The 22,838-nt window shown below is 34.5% G+C and overlaps 1 protein-coding gene and 1 pseudogene across 1 annotated transcript; both read left to right on the top strand.

Annotated features, from left to right (window-relative positions):
• The first annotated feature begins 626 nt into the window (after positions 1-626).
• Positions 627-12,198, top strand: LOC148208802 (histone acetyltransferase HAC1-like). Its single transcript, XM_088116967.1, has 7 exons — positions 627-763; positions 872-1,185; positions 1,759-1,898; positions 3,688-3,766; positions 3,954-4,346; positions 11,056-11,273; positions 11,471-12,198. The coding sequence occupies exons 2-7, from the start codon at positions 934-936 to the stop codon at positions 11,580-11,582; spliced, it is 1,194 nt and encodes a 397-aa protein (XP_087973093.1). The 5' UTR covers positions 627-763; positions 872-933; the 3' UTR covers positions 11,583-12,198.
• A 3,824-nt stretch (positions 12,199-16,022) lies between these two features.
• On the top strand, positions 16,023-19,456 carry LOC111024805 (pentatricopeptide repeat-containing protein At2g13600 pseudogene; annotated as a pseudogene).
• Positions 19,457-22,838: the final 3,382 nt, after the last annotated feature.

Here is a 22,838-nt window from a genome sequence, read left to right as displayed (position 1 = left end):
GTTCCTGGAGCAGATGGACTTGTCATTAGAGTCGTTTCCTCAGTTGACAAAAAGTTGGAAGTGAAGCAAAGGTTTCTCGAAATTTTTCAAGAAGAAAATTATCCGTTTGAGTTCCCTTATAAATCTAAGGTACAAAGAAAAAGCACCATGGACTATTATTGGGACCAACATATCATTTATTTTCTAGCTATATAGATATAATCTTCTAGTGTAACGTGAGTTGCTAGGCAATAAGATGTCAGTATTCTGAAGCTATCTTCTTTAAAATCTCTTGCCAGGCAATTCTATTGTTTCAGAAGATTGAAGGTGTAGAAGTGTGCCTATTTGGCATGTATGTTCAAGAATTTGGGTCTGAATGTCAGTTTCCTAATCAGCGCCGTGTTTATCTCTCATACCTTGATTCAGTGAAGTATTTCAGACCTGAGATTAAGACACACACTGGAGAGGCTCTCCGCACTTTTGTTTACCATGAAATTTTGGTCAGTTATTATTATTTTAAATACTCTTATCTAGACAATTATTATTTCATATACCTGTGAGTGGTTTTAGTCATGTCCTTTGTTATTAAATTCTCTGCAAGGAGCTATAGCATCTTATCTCCCTCCTTTTTCTTCTTTCAGATAGGATACCTTGAATATTGCAAAAAACGGGGCTTTACAAGCTGCTATATATGGGCCTGCCCTCCATTGAAGGGTGAAGATTATATATTATATTGTCATCCGGAAATCCAGAAAACACCAAAATCTGATAAACTTCGGGAGTGGTAAGAGTCAGAATAAAATTTATGGATAATATTTCTAGTTTCGCTAGTTCCATATATAAGTAATTTATTCATTTTTAACTCCTTGTTTGGCATGCTGTTCAATTTCAGGTATTTATCAATGTTAAGAAAAGCTGCCAAGGAAAATATTGTTGTTGATCTGACTAATCTATATGACCATTTCTTTGTATCTACTGGTGAATGTAAGGCTAAGGTTACAGCAGCCCAGGCTGCCATATTTTGATGGTGATTATTGGCCTGGTGCTGCGGAGGATTTGATTTATCAGCTTCGTCAAGAAGAGGATGGAAGAAAACAGAATAAAAAGGGGATGACTAAAAAGACAATAACAAAGAGAGCTCTAAAAGCATCTGGTCAGTCTGATCTTTCTGGTAACGCGTCGAAGGATCTGCTACTAATGCATAAAGTAATTTTTTTTTTCCAGAACTTTTGGTTCATATTTTTGTATGTGGTGCTTCAATTAGATATTATCGGTAAATGTAAAACACACCTTTAAGGCAATTCCAAACGCACTCCTAATAGTTTAAGCAGAATAATTTGTATTTAATGATAAATATAAAAATATAAATGTGATGGGGCATGGAATTTGACTATGTTTAATGCCTTTGGATGAGTGTAACTAGTTTTTCTTATTTATTTTTATTTTTTTAATAATTTTTTAAAAATTTATTGACATTTGGGGCTCTTTTGTATAATTGTGTTTTTGTGGCAGCCCTTCATTTGGCCGTATTTTTTTAGGCTACCTTTATTTTTCTCTTTCACATCAAGTAATGTCACGCCATTTTCATTTCTGCTAAATATGTTCTTGTACTTCTCGTAATTATGAACGCATCCTTATGAATAGTTGCTATGCTAGCAGAGGGTTTTGTTTTGCAAATAGTAAAATTATGAGCATAAATAACCATTTTTTAGAAGATTAGATAATCAATTTAATTGCATTAAACCTATTATCTCAAATTGATATCTGTTTTTTCTCCAGCTTGGTGAAACTATTTCTCCTATGAAGGAAGATTTTATCATGGTTCATTTACAGCACGCATGCAGTCACTGTTGTATTCTTATGGTATCTGGAAGTCGTTGGGCTTGCAACCAATGCAAGAACTTTCAACTATGTGATAAGTAAGAGCCCGCAGTTATCACTTTTTTTTTTGGGCAACATTTTGCATTGTATACATACATACATACATATGTATAGATATAGGTTAAGTTGTGTACTCCCCCCTTCATGGTTTAGTTTGTTAGGTAATTTGTCTCAGCTTGTTTGATTAAACTCAATTTCTGCTTTTGATCTGATAAGCAGTAGAAAAAACTAATATATTTAGTTTAACCTGAATCAGTTTCCTTCTTTCACCAAATCTATAGTTACCAAATCTTTCCTTTACATAAAATTTTGTCTCTTGTTCAAAAAAAAAAAAAAGGTTAAATTTCTTATTTTTGTATTAGAAATGCAATTTTATTTTTCAATATTGACTTTTATTTCTTTATTAGTGCCAAAATCACGATCATGATTTTATAAATACTTTTAAGAGTGATCAATTTAAGTAAAGAACTTAAAATAGTCTTCATTTGATGGTTGTTTTGTAAATACATATGATTTCCATTTTTTTTTTGGTAATGAGTTATCAGACTAAACCATGAGGGAAAGTCTATATATATTTACAAGAAAAAATAATTTCTTTAATGGAATGATATTACAAAAGAGGGGCAAAAGATTCCAAAGGGGGAAATCTATAATTTATCTATATGAATCTTTTTCAGGGTTTTTAAGCCTCATTTTTGCTCAATAGAATTTCTGAAATTTATGCATTGTTTTTTGACCTTATGTTTAAAAGCAATGGGTGAATTCCGGAAGGTGATGATTGCTTTCTCCATTCCCAGCTATTTGCTACAGTTTTGCCTTTCTTTTAGAGCTGATAGTGTCTTCTAGATATTTCTTTATGTTTCTATTGATATGAATTGGAAGTAATATCTAATATTGATGGAGACTTGGGAAAACGTTGTTTTGGGAGTTTTTTTAGTCGAAATAATGAGGTGACGTCCTAGTTCTCGTCAATTGTTTCTTTTCGTTTATATTTTCTTAATGTCAGGTAACTATTCATTTTAAAAGTCCTGGTATAAAGAAGGGAAATGGGAAGATATAGGATCAACCATACCCGAGGCATCTATTTACTTTGTTTAGTTTAATTTGTGTGGTTATTAACTTTTGGCGGTCGTCTTTCGTTGTCAATTATGGCAGTGGTGAATTTGAAATGATGTTTCCCATGTTTTAAAAAGCTTTTGAGGCTTACGCCTTGAGGCTCGCCTCGAGGCAAGGCTCTAACTTTTAGCCTCGAGACTTACGCCTTTTTTGAACCATAAGAGGCTTACGCCTCTTTGAAGATGCACCAAGGCTTAAAGTCTTTACGCCTCGTGTAATGATTAGAACAATATTAGTAATTTGCCCAATTATCACAAAATATAAAGGTTTCTTTGCATATGGAATGCACTATAGGTGTGGTGACGATTCAATCTATCACTACTTTTACTGCCTAGACTTTAAAAACATTGGAGACAAATTTTATAGAATAAGTCAATCCTATTGGTGATAATAGTACTAGTGATAATAGTAGCGATATTAGTAATGATATTGAGGATCTTCTTTTAGGATTTTTATCTAAGTGGCAATTAAATTGTGATTTTTTCCTATACTTTTATATAACTATTATGTTTAGCAATACTTGATCATACAAATTTTAGATTTGTATAATTCTTTTAATTAAAATTGAGTACTGGCTCGAGGCTTATGCCTCGCCAATTCAAGAGGAAAAGCCTCGAGGCCGCCTTTAGCCTTTCAAAACATTGGATGTTTCTTCTGAAAAGACCTATTTTTTTATATATATATTTTTTCCCTGACATAATCTGATCACAGGTGCTTTGAGGCAGAACAAAAACGTGAAGAAAGAGAAAAACATCCCATAAATCAAAGAGAGAAACATGTGCTCTATCCTGTATGTTTCTGAGTCCATGGAAATAGATTCAGTATTTTTGTACCGTTGTTGAAGTACCTGTTATCTGAAAAAATAATTAACATTTTGTGCAACCAAAGCATGAAAATGTTTTTAAGCATTTGTCTATTTGTCATCTGTATATTTCTTTGCTTTGGAATTAATATGTGATAGCTGACTTAACTCACAGGATGAAATCAATGACGTGCCTGTTGATACAAAGGATAAAGATGAGATTCTTGAGAGTGAATTTTTTGACACTAGGCAAGCATTTTTGAGTTTGTGCCAAGGAAATCATTATCAGTATGATACTCTTCGGCGGGCTAAACATTCTTCAATGATGGTACTATACCATCTTCACAATCCAACTGCTCCTGCTTTCGTCACAACATGCAATTTATGTCATCTAGACATTGAAACTGGTCAAGGCTGGCGTTGTGAAGTTTGCCCTGATTATGATGTATGTAATTCCTGTTTCCAAAAGGATGGGGGTATTGATCATCCTCATAAGTTGACTAATCATCCTTCCGTGGTTGATCGAGATGCACAAAATAAAGAAGCTCGGCAACTACGAGTCTTGCAGGTGATGTAGATATTTTCTTGTTATTGCATAATGTCTTGGCCTTATTTACTCATCTAGGCATATTCTTGTCATTCTAATTTACATGCATATTCGGTTAAAGGAAGGGCCTGCATGCTGTATGCTGTGTGTCACAATCGCACTTTTTCGAAGCAGCTCGAGCGATTGTGCGGCACTTGCTCTAACTCAAACGAGCAAGTCAGCCAGGAAAAACTGTAAGTTGCGGACAATCTCGGTCGTGGGTCTAGCCTCCGCTCACGTTTTAGGAGAAAATTGGTTTTAGAAAACGTGAGAGAGAAAAACAGTTGAAAACATCTTTAAAACAAGCATTGTAGACATTGGATGCAAGAAAGCTTTGATTGCAAGAAAGTATACAACACTTGGTCGGGGGGAGGTTTGATGACTACTTGGTCCCCCCTAAGGTACATTATAAGGCATTTTTGGTGTGGCAGGTGTAGACGTCCTAAGTGGCGAGGAGTCACTCGGTGGCCTACAGGGCCCGTGTGAACTCCGATTGGCTTGAAATTTGGCGTGCTTACATATCCTACTAATACACACCTAGTTCCAAAGTCGCTCGGCCAAATTCCACCTACAACCCCAAAAACCCGATACAAGAAAATTACACTAGAAAGCTTTAAAGACATGAGAGGAAAGCGAGTGGTGAGGATGGTTTGGACATGCGGCCATGGGTAACACACCCTGGACAAGCATGCCCACAACACTGTGCAACATACTTCTTTATGGCCTTTCAACTATATGCCACTTCAGGTTTTCTTGATGTTGTGAAAGAGATCTATGCATGTAGTAGTCACAATCTTTTCCTAACGTCTAGAAATTATCAATGTAGAAGTATTTTGTAATTTTATTTTGAGACATGCAAGGACTCAAACTTGGGTCATGTATATTAAAACCAAAGCATCCTACCATTATGCCAACACCCAAGGGTGTTATAGTAGTATTTTGTGATGATCAACGAAATGTTCATCTAATTAGACGATATGATTAAGAAGTCAATAAATAAATCATTTTAGTGCTTGATTCCTTATTTTTCACAATATTATAATGGCTCGTTTCTGATTTTTTTTTTGTTTTAATTAGCAGGCACGGATGTATTGTTCAGGTCTTCTAGAACATTTCAATATTCGTAGTAATCTATCGAACTTTGAGTTTTGACTAGAATTCAATTTGTTCTGGTCTTCAGTTCTGCGGTATTATTATTATTTTTCTGTAAAAAATGTACTGAGCTATCATTGAGATCAAAATGAAAGAATACAAAGAGGACATAGAAATGGACAACCCTAGCGAGAGAGCCAAACTAAACCAAAAAGGAGCTCCAATCTAACAAAATAAGATCTCATAGATAATTACAAAAGTCCTTAACCACCCAAAGAGAAACATGAAATCTAATGAGAGACCAAACTGTGAGGTATCTCCTCACAATACTTCTTGGTATTCAAATAACAAGCCCTTAGGCAAAACAATGCTACCCCACCAATTCGAGAGGGTGAGTTTCTCTCCTTTACACACCTCCTTGCACTGAAAACTAGAATGATCCTCGCCTACTCTCCTAAGGAATATTTCTACCCAATTCCCTTCTAGCCTTACTCCCTTTTCTCTCTCCTAGCCATTACACCTCATCCCTGATTATTCTCCTCTTCAAGTACATTTCCCTCCCTGCCCTCGCGTACATTTACACTCTTACCCTTTCTAGAATAAGTTCTAGTTACGGGGGTCTAACACAAACATCCTTCTAAGATCTCTCCAGCCCCTAACCATCCCCTAAAAGTTCTACTGTTTCCCTCCATCAGTCCATCCACAATCCCTATAAAATAGACCAAGCCCTAGCAAGCCAAAGAAAATGCCCTTTTCATGAAAGGGCAAAAAGGAAAGCAACTCCTCTACTGTCCCCTACAAAGGATACAACACCGTGGCCCTATCATTGAAAACGACTTCCTCATAACTCGTTCTAAAGTATTCATTCTACCATGAAGGTTGCCACACAAAAAATTTAACCTTCTTTGGAACTTTAACCTTCCAAAGCAAGGAGAGGACAAAACTAGGAGCAGATGAATCCACCATTACGAGGCAATAGAAAAAGGAATTGCACATAAACCCTTTAGAAGGGCTAGGGCTCCAAAAACGACTATTCTTTCGCCCCTACAAAATATAGAAGTCTATCATATGGATGTTGTTAACCAAGAACAGGGGAAAGAAGAAGTTCCATATGAGGTCAGGACAGAAGCTGCTGACTGATTCCTCATCGAGGATAAATGATACAGACTAGGAAACAAAGAGTAGGCTATCCTCCAACCACCTATCCTCCACAAAGTACATATCTGAACCATCTCCCACATAAGTAACAAAGGGAATTCGTTAGAAGTAACTTTTCATGGATTTCTGGGAGTGCCTTTCTAATCCCCTCTTAGATCCACTCAAAGGGACAAAGACTGTACTTACTCACAATAACTTTAACTTTATGCCATGAAGAGTCAGACTCCTGAGGGCGACACACCCTAACATTGCCAATGCCTAAACCTCCCAACTTCAATGACTGAGTAACCAAAGCCCACTTAACTAAATGAGAACTCTTCCCCTCCCTATCCCATCCCATAAGATATCCCTCCTGACATTTTCTAAGGCATTACTAACTAAAGTAGAAGGAAAAGAAGTATATTAGAATTCCATTCAAGATGGTCTGGAGAGTTAGTCTACCCCTAAAAAAGAAACCTCTCTGTCAAGAGGAGAGACGTTTTTGAACCTTTTCAACAACCAAATCCCAAAAAGAAACACTCTTAACCCGAGATCAAGACCCAAATAGGAAGTGGGAAAAGAACCAACCTCACACCCCAGTAGGGAGGGCCAGCTGTCCAGCTTAGAGGGGTCAGAATTAATACCTGACCCTAGGCATTTGCCTCTGATGATCTTAAAACCAGAAATAAATTCAAAGGACCTCAAAATATGATTTAGATTAACAAAAAGACTCCTCCTTGCCAGGACAGAGGAAAATTGCATCATCTGCGAATGGAAGGTGGAATGCCGACATTCCTAACAACTTGAAAGCCCTCAAGAATATTCCCCCCACCCCTCTCGAAATGATCTTGCTCAGGGTATCAACTACCGAGGGAAAGGGGGAGGGAGAAATAGGATACCTTTCAAACCTCTCGAAGCATCAATCCTACCTTTTAGTTAACCATTAATATGGATGGAGTATTTTAACTGACCAATACAGCTCCACATCCAAGATCACCACTTAAAAACAAAGCCTTTCTTTCCCAAGACTTTGTCCAAAAAGTTCCCGTCTACATGATCACAGGCTTTCTCAAAGTCAATCTTGAAAATGATACGCTCTACCAATAAAGGTTCTTTGGAACTCTAGTAGGGAGAACCTTTCTTAACCTATCAGCCAAGACTTTGGCTGTGATTTTATAAATATTGGTCACTAAGCCGATACAAATAGAAGTTTAGTTCAGAAAATTGTCCAAGATCCCTATCTAAAAAATCCCAATATAAACCTTCCAAAGGCCGTTCTTAATACAATCTCAAATGTCTTGAAAAAATGCCATAGAGAATCCATATGGTCTTGGGGATTTATTTTTATCGCGATTTGAGGAAGGGGCTTCCAAATCCAATTTGTCATGATTTGAGATAGGATGTCAATCCAAGCCCTCAAGGAAAGGTTTTGGGGAGACCTTAGAGGCATAACGGGAAGTAAAGAAAGAAAGAATCTCCTCCTCTATCTTCTTATCTCTCTTCCAAGATTTCCATTTGAATTTACCAAGGAGGTAATGGTGTTCTACTCCTCTCCTGTTTTCGACCTTGTGTCCTCTTTCCTAACAAAAACCCTCGAACTAGACCTTAAAGCTATCTCGTTCCCTTCTGTAAGCCTCACGTAAAGCACCCTCAATTTCTAACCCGTCCGGAAAGTTTAACCTAGGCAAAATCTCTTGCTTCTTGAATTTGATATCCTCAAAAACCTCTCAACTCCATGTTTTAAGACACTCTTTAAAGGATCGAAGCTTTACTCATGAAGCAAAACCCTTCCCATCCCATTGCCTAGAAGCCGTGATAGACCACCAAGAAGGTAAGGATGATTTGAATGAAGGGTGGGATAACCACATATTCACGAATCTAAAGGGTTATGGTCACCACTTCAAAGAACCAGAATCCAGAGACAACCACATATTCACGAATCTAAAGGGTTATGGTCACTACTTCAGAGAACCAGAATCCAGACAAACAAGGCAGTGGTTACTACAAACAAGGCAATGTTTAGAAGTAACCACGGGAGCTAAGAAATGTCTTCTACTATTGAAAGAATCCATCTAACCTTTGGACATGGGAAATCTATCTAGTTTACTACAGCACGTCTGATTAGAACAGGTAAATCTACCATTCTTAAGGATGGATCAAACAGGACACAATCTTCGATGAACCCATTAAACTTCCTTCTAAATCTGGTTATCCTACTTTTGTTGGAATTTTTCGAGGGGAGAATCTCAGAAGACTAAAATCCCTTGCCACACACCAACAAGAGTCTCACACACCAAACGAACTCCCTAGCTCCTCCCAAAGGCTTTCCTAAGCTTAGCTCTAGTAGGGTCATACACTTTGGACACCCACCCCACCTATCCCTCCTTCAGGAACCTAAAGTAGATAGGCATTGAAAAAATACCTCTAACAATCTCTAACCGTTGGAGTAATATGCTAATTCCCCTTGAGGCCCCCATCGACTCCAACCCAGCCCACCTTACATGACATTTCCTCCACACACTCTTAATCAACTCCCGATAGTGGGTAATCTATTTGGTTTTCAAATGTATATCTGGATTTTACAAAGTAAGCATCCCCTTGACCGACCTATGTTTTTCCCTAGCCTTGGGCTCTTTGATATTCCAAGCTAAGACCTTCATTGGATAACCACCAGTATTGCTGCTTCCCGAGAAGCTTTCTTACCCTCACAGTTAAATCGAACGATTTAATTTCCTCTACTCTTTTAAACCTTTCTTAGTTGCCACAACTCCTTACCAACTGATTTGCCTTCTTTTGGAGGGATTTTAGGATTATCTAAGGGGTTGCCCACGGGAACCACTTGAAGAACAATTGAAGCTAAGAGGGCCCACATAGAAGCCAGCACTAATAAGACGCCCCCTAAGGGAAACCCCAGGGGTAAAGGCAAAGGCAGCAGACCTTCCACTATTGCCTCATTGACTAATGGATGGAACCACCTTCCACTATCGCCTCATTGACTAATGGATGGAACCCTGCCCCCTAAATGGGCCCCCCAACACTTGTACAAGGAACAAGAATCAAGTACTTTCTCCAATTGAATAGACCAACGATGAGGACAAGGCACAACTAGAAATCAGGAAAGTAGAACCACACGAAAAGGTAAGCCTCACAAGGGAAGAAACAAGGGCGACCCATCTTCGAACTTTGAAGATAAGAGAATTGTGAAGGGCAAGGAGAAGACCTACACATATTGGATTTTGCAGCCCCCGGCCAACCCAATCATGGAAGGTGAAGGAAGTTCCACAAGAAGAAGGTAGGGCACGAAACTTGAGCGTGCTTGCTAGTGGAGTTAATATAATGATTAGGTTGAGGTGCTATCTCGAGGGTGGGGTACGAAACTCAAGCATCCTCAGCAGGGACAAGTGCTCCGCCGTTGGAGGCGCTATCACAAATTTGGTGAGCCGCCAAACCATCAACTGCAGGGACCAATATTTGGCTCTCAAGAAAACAAAATAATGATAATAATAGTAATAGTAATAAAACAAAAATAATAAACACATGTATTGAGGTCAATAACCTGTTTCGGATGGCTATTGAGGGAGGAGATGGATAAGCATCACATGTATTTATAAAGAAAGAAATTGTATCTGGGAGAGGGAGGTTGACAAATCCAACCCAAACACTTAAGGGTCCAGGAAATTCGGGAAATGAAAACTCCAATTGGATTATCGAATATCATATATCTTACGAGATAGATGCTTATTTTATTTAAACATGTGCAGTTTTCTAGCAGATCAAAGATTTTTTTAGGATAGGTAACAATATATTGATGATATGAAATTATACAAAATGGTCAAAACGTATCGAATGAAGTTACAAAGTACTTCTCCCATTATAAAAGAGAATTCAAGCTATATTTGTTAAAAGGAAATGGATAAGAAATTCTTCCAAATCCCTGTAGAGAAGGGACAATCCACAAAAATATGAAATTGTGATTCAAAACCAGCTTTGCATTAGCAGCACCAATAGGGAGACCACCAGGGGTATCTTCTTTGCAGTTTGTCAAAAATATTGAGGCAAGAGTGACTTAATTCCCAGATTAGGAACTTGACCTTTTTTCGGATGCATGGCCTCCCAAATGGATTTATAAAGATTATCGGGGTAGGAAACCAAATCTGTTGGAAGGTTTTGAGTCACAGATTTTCCTGTGAAGCTGCTATGTTGGAAGCTATCAGGGCCAAAGATTCAATAAATCAGATTGCAATGTCTTAATATTGTGATATAGCATGCCCTGGTCTAGAATTCTCCTTCCCTTCAATTGGCAGTGTTTGTGGTGTTCATTATTCCTCATATCTGTTCTATTTTGGGCGATCACCTTGACTCTTGAAATATTATGTTTCATTTTTCTTCGATCCCATGTGTTTGCATTCATGAATTCTTATTTCAGTTTCTATGCCTCACTCTTGTTAGTTTGATGTTGCAGCTTAGAAAAATGCTCGATCTTCTGGTGCATGCATCTCAATGTCGTTCTGCACATTGTCAGTATCCAAATTGTCGTAAGGTGAAGGGGCTTTTTCGACATGGGATACAATGCAAAATACGTGCATCTGGTGGTTGTGTTCTCTGTAAGAAAATGTGGTATCTCCTTCAACTACATGCTCGAGCATGCAAAGAATCTCAATGCCATGTACCCCGTTGCAGGTAATGTGGACATCCTTTCAGCAAGAACTACTTTCTATCCTTTACCTTTATATAATTTTCTTTTTCATATTTGGATTGTACATTCGTGAAGCTATTTTTACTGTATGTGTGTGTGTGATGTCTGTCTGTGTGTATGCATATGTATCTATGTGTGCAGTATAACTGAAATTAGAGGTTCAAATTGTAATGTAATTCAGAGATCTCAAAGAGCACTTAAGGCGGCTGCAGCAGCAGTCTGATTCACGGAGAAGAGCAGCTGTGATGGAAATGATGAGACAGAGAGCTGCGGAACTGAACAACACTGGATGACCAATTTGTAGGTTTACATAATTTAGGATCTGGACGCTTATGAGGGTGAAAAGAAAATTTGAAGCCACTCTTGAAAGAGCGCTGCTAGGAAACCAGGCAGTGACAGCACGACGGCTGGAAGCAGTACGACTATACTCTACAGATTGGTTAAATATTCAGCTTTAGGGAACAATTCTTTTATTCTATATCTACGATTTGATTTTTCCCAATAGAAAAGCCAGTGACCCGAGCAGCTACCCATCTTCGTCAACTACCACTAACCACCATGCTTCTAATCCTGATTCACCCACCAACTCATATTGATTTTTCTTTTATCATCTGTAAAATATTATCTTTTAGTAGCATGCGATTGTGTACCCATGTTTTATAAGGTTAAATAATAAGTAGCTTCAGGCAATGCCCAATGGATATACATTCACTTGGGAGGTTTACTTGTATAATTTTTGCTACTAGATTAATTCATAGGTAAACAACATTGATTGGTAGGGTGTAAGATTTGAAGCATTTTGATTTTCCATAGCTACCGTTCCCGAGTTCCTAGCATGTATGACTTGGACACATTAGACCATCCAAAATGGTATGCATTATGTAGGCCCTTTATTTCATTTTTCTATCATCTCTGTAAAGGTCGATCTCCCCTAACTACATAGTTGTTTTATTTCTTCTTGTAAGCAGTGATCAGATCTTCACAGAAACTTCGAAATTTATTGTTTTTGTGATATGTTAATTGTATTATTTCATGATTACATGGCTAATATTTTGGCTATAATTAATGGTGTAAGTGTTAAACTAACAAAGGATAGCACAAATCTATGAGATAGAAGATTGAAATTTCAAGGATCTATTAGGGACTTTTGTTAGAAACTTTTTGTAGTGGATTAAGTGGACAGAAATAATGACTAGTTTATAACTCAACATAAATTAAGCTTAGTATCAATGATACTCGAGTGGACATAAAATCCAATATTAGAGGAGATTGTTTTACCTCATAGCTTTTTATGATTGTGTACGAATTCGAGTAAGAGAACTCTCTTTAAATAATTTGATTCTAAATTCAATTAGGAATGGAGAGAGGGGAGGAGAAACGATGGGGAAGATTTGTCCATTCTAAATTCAATTAGGAGTGTCCATTGTTCAAGTCCTAGGCTCGACCAACCCTCACCATCCTAAGCGTAACCTATAGCATAAACAACCATTTTTTAATTATGGCCATATTCCAAATAATAATAATAATAATACAAAAAACATTCAATTTCATCAAATTGCACCTTAAATTTGGATAGGTGTTGCTATCTACCTTAAGCTTTAAAAGTTGTAGATAATTGAGTCCAATAAATTATAAAGGGGAAAAAATTGCTCCTCTCAACTCTAAAACTTAGAAAAATGTTATAACTTTACCATCTATTCAATTTTCGATAATAATTCACCCATTAATTTAACAAAAAATAATTTTAAAAAATTCTAAGAAATCACTAATCTAATGAGTTTTTTTAGACAAATGAAAATCAAGTTCATACATAAAATTAAGTTTGGTTAATGTACAAAATTGACCATTAAATAATTTCTCCAAACTTACAAAATTAAAGGAAAAAAAATTCCAATGTCACTTTTGTTTGAATAAGCAAAACTACTCGGATTTTTTTTTAATAATGTTTTTTTAAAAACTTTTTCTAAAAAAATATATTCTCACCAAACTATTTTCAAGAATAATACTTGAAAATAGTTTGTAAGAGACAACCTGGTGAGGTGGGGTCGTCTCTTTGGAGAAACGACATGCACGATTAAATTTAACTAAAAAATCTAACCAAATCTTTAACTAAAAAATCCCAAGATTTTTTTTATAAATAAACTTTAAATTAAATTTAACTAAAAAAATTCTAACCAAGTCTTAAAATAAATCAATTTTAAAAATCAAATTTAACGCATTCAAAATATAAATTAAATCTATCATAAAACAAATTCAATCAAATGATATCTTCCCATAAATACTAATGAAGAAGCAAGAACGATGATGAAAATTTGTTATTTAGAGGCTTAGAACACAAGTTTAGATGTCATAAGCAGAATATGAATTTTCATACAAGTTTAGATGTCAGGTGTAAAGGCGGTCAGATGATACTCAGATGATTGTATTGTACAAGGAGGCAGTCGGTGTTATAGAAAAGAAAAAATCGAAAAAAAAATGATCAATAAAAAAGAAAGTAATAAAAAAAAGAAATTCTTGATTGAATCAGGAATCCAATTTATAATTAGGTATGGATAAAAGATCTTCCTATGTTATACTATTCGACGATGAATCGATTTTCTAGCTCAGATATTGTTATTCATGATATTTTGATACGAAAAGATATCATCGAGATGTAATTCATCCCATTTCATTTACAGGCGAAAGATTTTTCATCTCTATGGGATGAAATCCCGAGTTATTGCGAATTAAAGAAAAATGAAACGATGTTTAAAAAGTCTCAATCTACGCATTTATTGCTACAGCACTGTTCATTCTAGTTCCTAGAGCTTCTCAATTCTATTTCTAGTGAGTTTGAATTGACCCGGTCAGCTAGAGACAAATTGGGATATATGACCCCTCCTGCTATCCCGAATCGGGATCCACACTAGTCTTTTTTTTTTTTTTTTTACTTCTCTCTGATTTTGACTTTCCTTTTAAATTAAATACTAGTATTCATGAAATTGTTTTTTTTCCTTAATAATTTGGATCCTCTTTTTAAATTAAATATATGCAATCTTTGCCTAGATTCATGAAATTTTGACTTTTCTTTCAAATTAAATTGGGATATTTATGAAATCGTTTTTTTTTCGTAATTTAATTTTGATGCAAAAGCCATTGGAATTTTTATTTTATACATTGGAAAAATACGTTTTGTTATTAATAGACTAGGAAATGAGAAAGGAATATATGAAAGAAAGAAAATCAATTAGTTATTCATCAAAGTTTCATTTATTCAAGGACTAGAATTAAACGAGGATATATAGCTATTACTCAACATTTTTGTAATCACACATTCATCGAATGATTTAATTTTATAATCGGTCTTTTAAGATTTCGTTAGATTTTTTAGTTAAATTTAATTTAACATTTGTTTTAAAAAATAGATTTCTTAATAATTGGTTTGTTAAGGTTTTTTTAGATTTTTTAGTTAAATTAATTTAACCTTTGTTTTTTAAAAATAGATTTCTTAATAATTGGTTTGTTAAGATTTTATGAGATTTTGAAAAAAAAAAAGTTACAAATTATCTACGGAGGAGAACGACGGCTAAAAGGAATGTCATCTTCATATATCTATATAGATGATCATTCCCTTCCCAACCAATGTGAAACTTTATTTGCACCCCTTACAAATTCAAAGGTAAAAAAAAGTTAAAAATTACAATAAGATAGTTAAGGATCCAATTTAATGAAATGAAAGTTTATGATGAAAACCGGTAAAATGTTTGGAAATTTTCTAATTTACCCACCAATTTTAATAAAAAGTAATGTAAAAAACTAAATAATTTAATGAAAATCAAACTTTGCACAAAATTGATATTAAAAAACTCCACCATAACTTATAAAATTTCAACAAAAAAGTAATGTTATTTTTGCCTTAGTCCTATGAATTGCATGCCAAATATATGTTTTATAATTCATTGGATACCTATCATAATACTTTTTTCAACGATTCTTCTAATCAAAATTTATCAGAAGGTAAAAATTGCAATTGAAAGTTTAAAGTGAATATTGCAACATTCATTCAAGTTTTTAATTTGATAAAATTGAAAATTTAGGTACAAATTGATATAGCTTGCAAGTTTATGACCCAAATTGATATTTTTACTTCTCTCTTTTTGGTAAGATTACAAGTTTAGTCAATGAATTTTCAAAGTTATGTCTTATAGGTATCTAAATTTTAAAAAGTGTCTAATAGATTCTAAAACTCTTAATTTTATATCTAATAGGTTTCTAGACTTAAAAAAAATGTATAATAGGTCTCTCGACTTTCAATTTTATGCCTAATAAGTATTACAGCTTTTAATTTATTTTAATAAGTCATTGACCTATTAGACATTTTAAAAAGTTCACGAACTTATAAAAGACATATAATTGAAAGATTATGATATTTGTTGATGCACAATTTTAGCCAAGAGGTGGTGCTCGATCAAATACACTCCGAAGCTTATGTTGAAACTAAGTTCAAGCTGGTGTCAAGCCCGCTTATATAGAATACAAGAGATTGCATTAAGGTGGGACCCCACCTTTTATAGGACTAGGGAGCATTGGAAGTGTGACTCTGTCGCTACGACACTTGTATTGTCATTTAATGGGGTTTTTGCCTACAATTGGAAGATCCACTAAGTAGAATCGTCCTCTGCCAAATGTCAGACAACTTTTTGCTAGTCAAAATCTTCCCTAGGTCGGAGCTGAGTTGAGTTTTGTTTAAGGACATGTCGGCCCTTCTCATTGATCGTCTTCGACGTATCCGAGCTGATGCCCAAAAACAAGTGTCTTTTCACGTGTCAATGTCAGTTTCGACCTTGACCCTAACAATACCATTAAACATAAAATTCAATTTTGTTTTTAATAGTTTCGTGAATTTGAAAAAACATCGAATAAGTCAAAGAACGACACAAAATTGAAAGTTTAGAGACATATGTGACACTTTAAAAATTATTAGACACAAAAGAAAAAGTTTGAATGACGATCCAAATAAGTCATATTATTGTTATTTATACAAAGGTACAATAATGAGAAACTTATCCTTTTATTTTGCCCTTTAATTTTAATCATTTTCTTCATTACTTTGACGACAATTTTGTCATTCATCTCTCTCTCTAAATTCCCGCAAACATTCGGGTTTATGGGCTAAGCAGCCCTTTTTCCAACATTCGGGTTCATCTTCATTACTTATGTCACTTATGAAATTACATATCCTCACTCTTTCTTCTTATCTTTTCTGGTTTTTTGGGCTAAGCAGTTTTTTTTTAGCATAATTGATTTTTACCCCTTATTTTGGAAACCTACAAAGTTCGGATTTCTTGATTGTAGACATCTTTGAGAAGATGCCCAAAGTTGACCAATACTCATGGAATTCTATGATTTCAGGTTTTGAACAACGTGACCGCTTTGATGAAACTTTAAATTATTTTGCTCGAATGCATAGTCATTGTTTTCTGATGAATGAATATTCATTCGGTAGTGCCCTTAGTGCTTGTGCAAGTTTACGATATTTGAAATTGGGTTCCCAAATCCACAGTTTAATATATAGGTCAAATTATTTATCAGATGCGTATATGGGCTCTGCTTTAATAGATATGTACTTTAAATGTGGGAGAGTTGACTACGCTCAAAGTGTTTTTGATGGAATGACCGTGAAAGTAGAGTTTTTTGGAACAGCTTGATTATGTGTTATGAATAGAATGGTCCGGTTGATGAGGCTCTTGTTATTATCATTATTTTTTTGAAATGATCAAATGTAGGGTTGAAGCTGATGAAGTAACATTTGCTAGTGTGGTTAGTGCATGTGCAACTATGTCGACGATCAAAGAAGGTCAGCAGATTCATGCTCGTGTTGTGAAATGTGATGAATTTAGAAATGATCTTATTTTAGGCAATGCATTGGTTGATAGGTATGCCAAATATAACAGGATTAACGAGGCTAGACTAGTTTTCAATCAGATGTCAATTAGGAGTGTGGTGTCTGAAACCTCAATGGTACGTGGCTATGCAAAAGCATCAAGTGTCAAAGCTGCAAGATGTATGTTCTTAAATATGATGGTGAAAAATATAATTACTTAGAATGCGTTAATTGCAGGGTGTACACAAAATGGAGAGAATGAAGAGGCACTTATACTCTTTCGCTTTTGAAGAGGGAGTCTTTGGCTTACACACTACACCTTTGACAATCTCCTCAATGCTGGTGCAAACCTTGCTGATTTGCAGCTTGGCCAATGTTGGTTCGATTTATGTCCCCTTGTGCAAGTGAAAAAGAGATCGTATCCACAGGGATTGATGGTTAAACACTTCAATAATCACTTAAGATGAGGGATTTTAAACAAGCAAAGTATTTATAACAAATAGGAAAACTAAAGTAAATCAACTAAAACAATACACCAATACACTACTGTTAAAATGAATCAAGACAGATGACAGCAAAATGTTTGAGGAAAATGCGCAAATATGAACTGAAATATTGATATTAAAGTGATTAAGGGGGAAGCGGCTAAGTGACTCTCATGGACTTAACGGACAATGCTACAGCATAATACCAGATTTTTTCTACTGTTAACATTGATAGACAAACAATAACAGCATATATGCACAGTTTTCATGACCAAGCTAGGCTTATTCCTAAGTCACCACACGCTAAACTCAAGTAGGCTCTAGCTCGAGATGAAGTATTTCGCTCCCTATTACGATTTTCCAAAAGTTAACAAGAATGTATTCTAACATGCTGATCAAACATATTGAAAATAAATTTATAAAACAACTTCAACTCAATGTTCTTCATCATTTAAAAACAGTAACAAAGTCTACAGCCATAAGGGTTCACAACAACCTCCCTTTCACAAATTAGATTAGCTACGCAAAGCCATATAAGAAAATCAAATAAAAACTAGAATGAAAATAAAACAAAGAGGTTCAAATAAGACAAAGGATAAGTGGGCCCCATCTCTAAATTTCAGATATTTCTCCGAGTTACTGTGGTAAATCCATTGAGCAGTCCTTTCACTATCAATTTGTCGTTTTCTACTGCTTTATAAATCTGGATCTGATGTTGTAGTATCGTCAAAGCTGTAGCAAAATGCACCAAAATTAGCTCAATTGCCATTGACAATACTAAAATGTAGAAAACTAGTGTTTATGATCTTCTTAGCACAAACTAAGTGAATAAGGGTGCAAGTGATTCTATCTTTGTCTAATTTATACCAACATTATTCCCAAGTAACTCTCTATTTGGAGGGTTATCGGCCGACATGCTCACTCTCATGTTTTAAAGCATGGATTTCGATTTCGATTTCAATCAAGAGAAGAGTCGGATATTTTTGTTGGGAATTCTCTAATTGATATGTATATGAAATGTAGATCAGTTGAGAATGGTGGTAAGGTGTTTGAACATATGGTGCAAAGGGATTGTGTCTCATGGAATGCTATGATAATTGGATATGCACAAAATAGCTTTGGTAATGAGGCTCTTGGAGTTTTCAATCAAATGTTAGAATTAGGAGAGAAACCAGATCATGTCATGATGATTAGTATTTTTTCCGCTTGTAGTCATGTTGGGTTGCTTGATGAAGGCCGCCATTACTTTCAATCCATGAGTGCACAACATGGTTTGGTGTCATTAAAAGACCATCATACATGTATGGTTGATTTACTAGGCCAAGCTGGCTGCCCTGGAGAAGCAAAAGATCTAATAAAGGAAATCTTGATGCAGCCTGATGCTATCATATGGGGATCCTTGCTTGCTGCTTGTAAAGTCCATCGGAATATCAAATTGGGGGAATATGTAGTACAGAAGCTTTTGGAGGTAGATGCTGAGAATTCTGGGCGATATGTTCTTCTCTCGAATATGTATGCTGAACGTGGAGATTGGGGGAATGTTGTGAGAATAAGAAAGTTGATGAGAAAGAGAGGAGTGGTTAAACATCCAAGTTGCAGTTGGATTGAAATTCAAGGTCAGTTGGATATTTTTATGGTTAAGGATAAAAGACATCCAAAGAAGAAAGAAATCTACATGCTTTTGAGAACATTTCTACAACAGATGAGACGAGCTGGATATGTCCCATATGTTTGCAGCAATGAAATTGATGAAGAACAATCAAAAAACGTGACAATGTCCTCGTCTTACCAAATTGAAATGTCACGTACAGGTGAATAGATTATTCTAGCTAATCTATGTAATAATGGATTCGAAGGATATAAATAATCCAAGTAGGAATTGATCTTCAGGATTTTGAGAGAAGTAGAGACAAGTCAAACTACTGTCATATATTCACTCTTTTTGCTAAAATTCAATGTAAAGAAGACGTATATTCCTCTAGCTTTTTAATCAAAACATTGTTAGGATAGATTGTTACATTATATAATGGATCTAATCTATTCCATGTTGTACTTCTGTTTTGTCGAATAACTTTGAAAAATATATCTCAGTTACCCCTGTTTATCTACCATATTTTTTTTTCCATTTAGGACACTATATTGTTTCAAACGAGTTTTTGAAGACTCTTTTATAGCTGAAGATATTTTGTGGAATAGTGTATAGCACACAACTTCTGAGTGGTGTTCAAACCATAATAAATTATTTTGTAATATAGATTTAGGGCCAACTTGAGATATGGCAAAAAAAAGTTAGGAAAATAAGAAAAATAGCAATAAGGTTTGGGTTTTTCAAATATAGCATTTTTTTGGCAAAAAAACGGAGGCCCACGTTCTAAATTACAAATATACCCTGCAGGTCCGAACCAACAATAAATTACTTCTGATTGACTTCTGATATACTAATGATTGACAGATATACTCCTGATATATATGTGATATATGTTTGATATACATATGGTATAAAATTGATTTACTTCTGATATAACTATGATATCTACTACTATAGGTGACATAGAATTGATCGACTTCTGATATACTATTGATTTACTTATGATATAACTATGATTGACAGATATACTCCTGATATAACTATGATTGACAGATATACTCCTGATATATATGTGATTTATGTTTCATATATATTTGATATGAAATTGATTTAGTTCTAATATAACTAAGATATATACTACTATAGGTGATATAGAACTGATTGACTTTTGATATACTATTGATTGACTTATGATATAACTATGATTGACAGATATACTCCTCATATATATGTGATATATGTTTGATATACATATGATATGAAATTGATTTACTTCTGATATAACTATGATATCTACTACTATAGGTGATATAAAACTGATTGACTTCTTATATACTATTGATTTACTTCTGATATAACTATGATTAACATATATACTCTTGATATATATGTGATATATGTTTGATATACATATGATATGAAATTGATTTACTTCTTATATAACTATGATATCTACCAATTATTTCGAACATATTACCTCTAATATATGTTTTATGATATACTACTAATATATGAAATAATTTTTTTTTCAGATAAAAGCAATGGTACAAACATGAAAAATGAAATAAAAAAAAAACATCGTCGAAAATGTTGATGTCGTTCGTCCCAAAAGACAACATAAACCAACACCAAAAGTATTGTCTATGGAAAAACGGAAAACTTCAAAGATAGTATCTCCGAAAACACGACAATCACCAAGAACGAAGATTGATGTCCCAAGATTTTACCTAAAGATTATACAAGAATGAAACTTATGCTTTTCTAGACTGTTGGAACTTATGCTTCTTCTTTTATAGAATTTTAAGAATGACATTGTTAGTCTACTTTTGGTTTATGCTACTGGTTCGTTTTGATGTTTAAAATTTTAAGTTTTTGGTTGAAGGACTTTGCTGCTGATTTGATCTTGATGTTGATACCCAAGAATGATATTTAAACCTTTTAAGAATGACATTGTTGCTGTTTTCATTTTGATCTTTAAAACTTTAAATAAAACTTAATTGTACTATTGATATATGTACAATGTATACTTGATATATCACTAATATATTATTGATATACAGAAAAACCCCAAGTTTTTATTTACCTCTAATTTCTAATTGATTTCTCATTTACAGTAATTTCGAAAATCACCATTGACGTTCACATTCACGTTTCTTTCAAGTTTTCTTTCTCATTTTCAGTAATTATCAAATTTTTTTCTCATTTTCCATGCATTTCAATACCTACTAATTTCTAATTGATCAAAAAAATACAAGACAAAGGGTTAAAGTAGGTAAAATAATGATTTACTATTATACAACTGATATAGAACTGATTGACTTTTGATATACTATTGATTTACTTCTGATATATTAATGTTGTTAGATATACTTCTGATATATATGTGATATATGTTTGATATATAATAACGAAGCAATAACTGAAAAGAGTAATTTGGGAATACTGAAAATTTTAAAATCAGGATTTTCAAAAAAATGCTATATCTGAAAATATCAAAAAGACATGCTATGCTATTTTGTTAAATATAAAAAACTTATATGTTACCCATTACAAATCCTCATCAATTTATAGCCTCGCCTGATTTTGTATGATTGGAAGGTCTTGTTCTAGTTCTTTCGAGGGTGACCTCCAGTTTGGCCTCAAGGATGTTGTTCCTTCTTTTGTGACTCTCTGTCTCTTCTAAAAAAGGAAAAAATGGTCCTTTAGATAATAAAACTACATGATATTAATTCAATCATGTAATTGTCAATTGTGAGAAAATGTCCTTATTTGTACAATTTTTATGACAGTACATGTTATGTATATGCACTTTTCACTTCCTCATTCAGACGTGTCTCAATCAATCATGTAAATGGCTTAGATCTCCTCATCTTGTTTGGTTTTTCCAAATGTTGAGGGTGCTGTTTTCCTTGATTTTAAAGGGGAAATCGAGGTGATGGGACTATACTGATTTACCTGTGTTTTTTGGGAGATTTGAGAAGAAACAATTGGAAAGAACTTTAAATATAGAGTATTGGGTCGGTTGTGTAGATGACTTGTGAGAGCGCCATTTTGTAGCTTCATTATGACTTCCATATGAAAAAGTTCATTACGTGTCTCTTTTTATTTTGGTAAATTGTATTCTTCTCATGGTTTATGTTACTAGATTTTGAGATGATTTTGAAAATTATACTATTTCTATTTTTTTTAACAAAAAAAAAGTCTTTTCATTGATAGATGAAAAGATAAAAAAATGTTGGATGATACCAACACTCAAATTTGGTGAGAGCCAAAATTTGAAGAAAATGTCCAACTTCCAGATGCAAGATCACTCTTATAGAAATAACCTGACAAATAACCTGACAAATGAAAAGTTATCTGAATACAATAAAAGGCTAGATAATCAAGGATTCTAAACCCCAAGGACAGGGTTTTGGAATCCTGGATTATCTAATAGTTTATTCTTAAGGTTGAGGTGAACTATAAGATGGAAGTTCATCCCTTTGATTGATGCAAGCCCTTTCTTAGCGAGCTTTCTCTAATAGGGGAGATGGGATTCAGACATTGTCTAGCCGAACTGAGTTATATGACTGGAATACGAATCCTCATAGACAGACCAAACTATTTGATCAGA

Source organism: Momordica charantia (genome assembly GCF_013281855.1).
Source record: "Momordica charantia cultivar OHB3-1 chromosome 10 unlocalized genomic scaffold, Mcharantia_2.0 BLBB01000010.1, whole genome shotgun sequence".
Lineage (NCBI taxonomy): Eukaryota > Viridiplantae > Streptophyta > Magnoliopsida > Cucurbitales > Cucurbitaceae > Momordica > Momordica charantia.
This window is presented reverse-complemented; position numbering and strand designations above follow the sequence as displayed.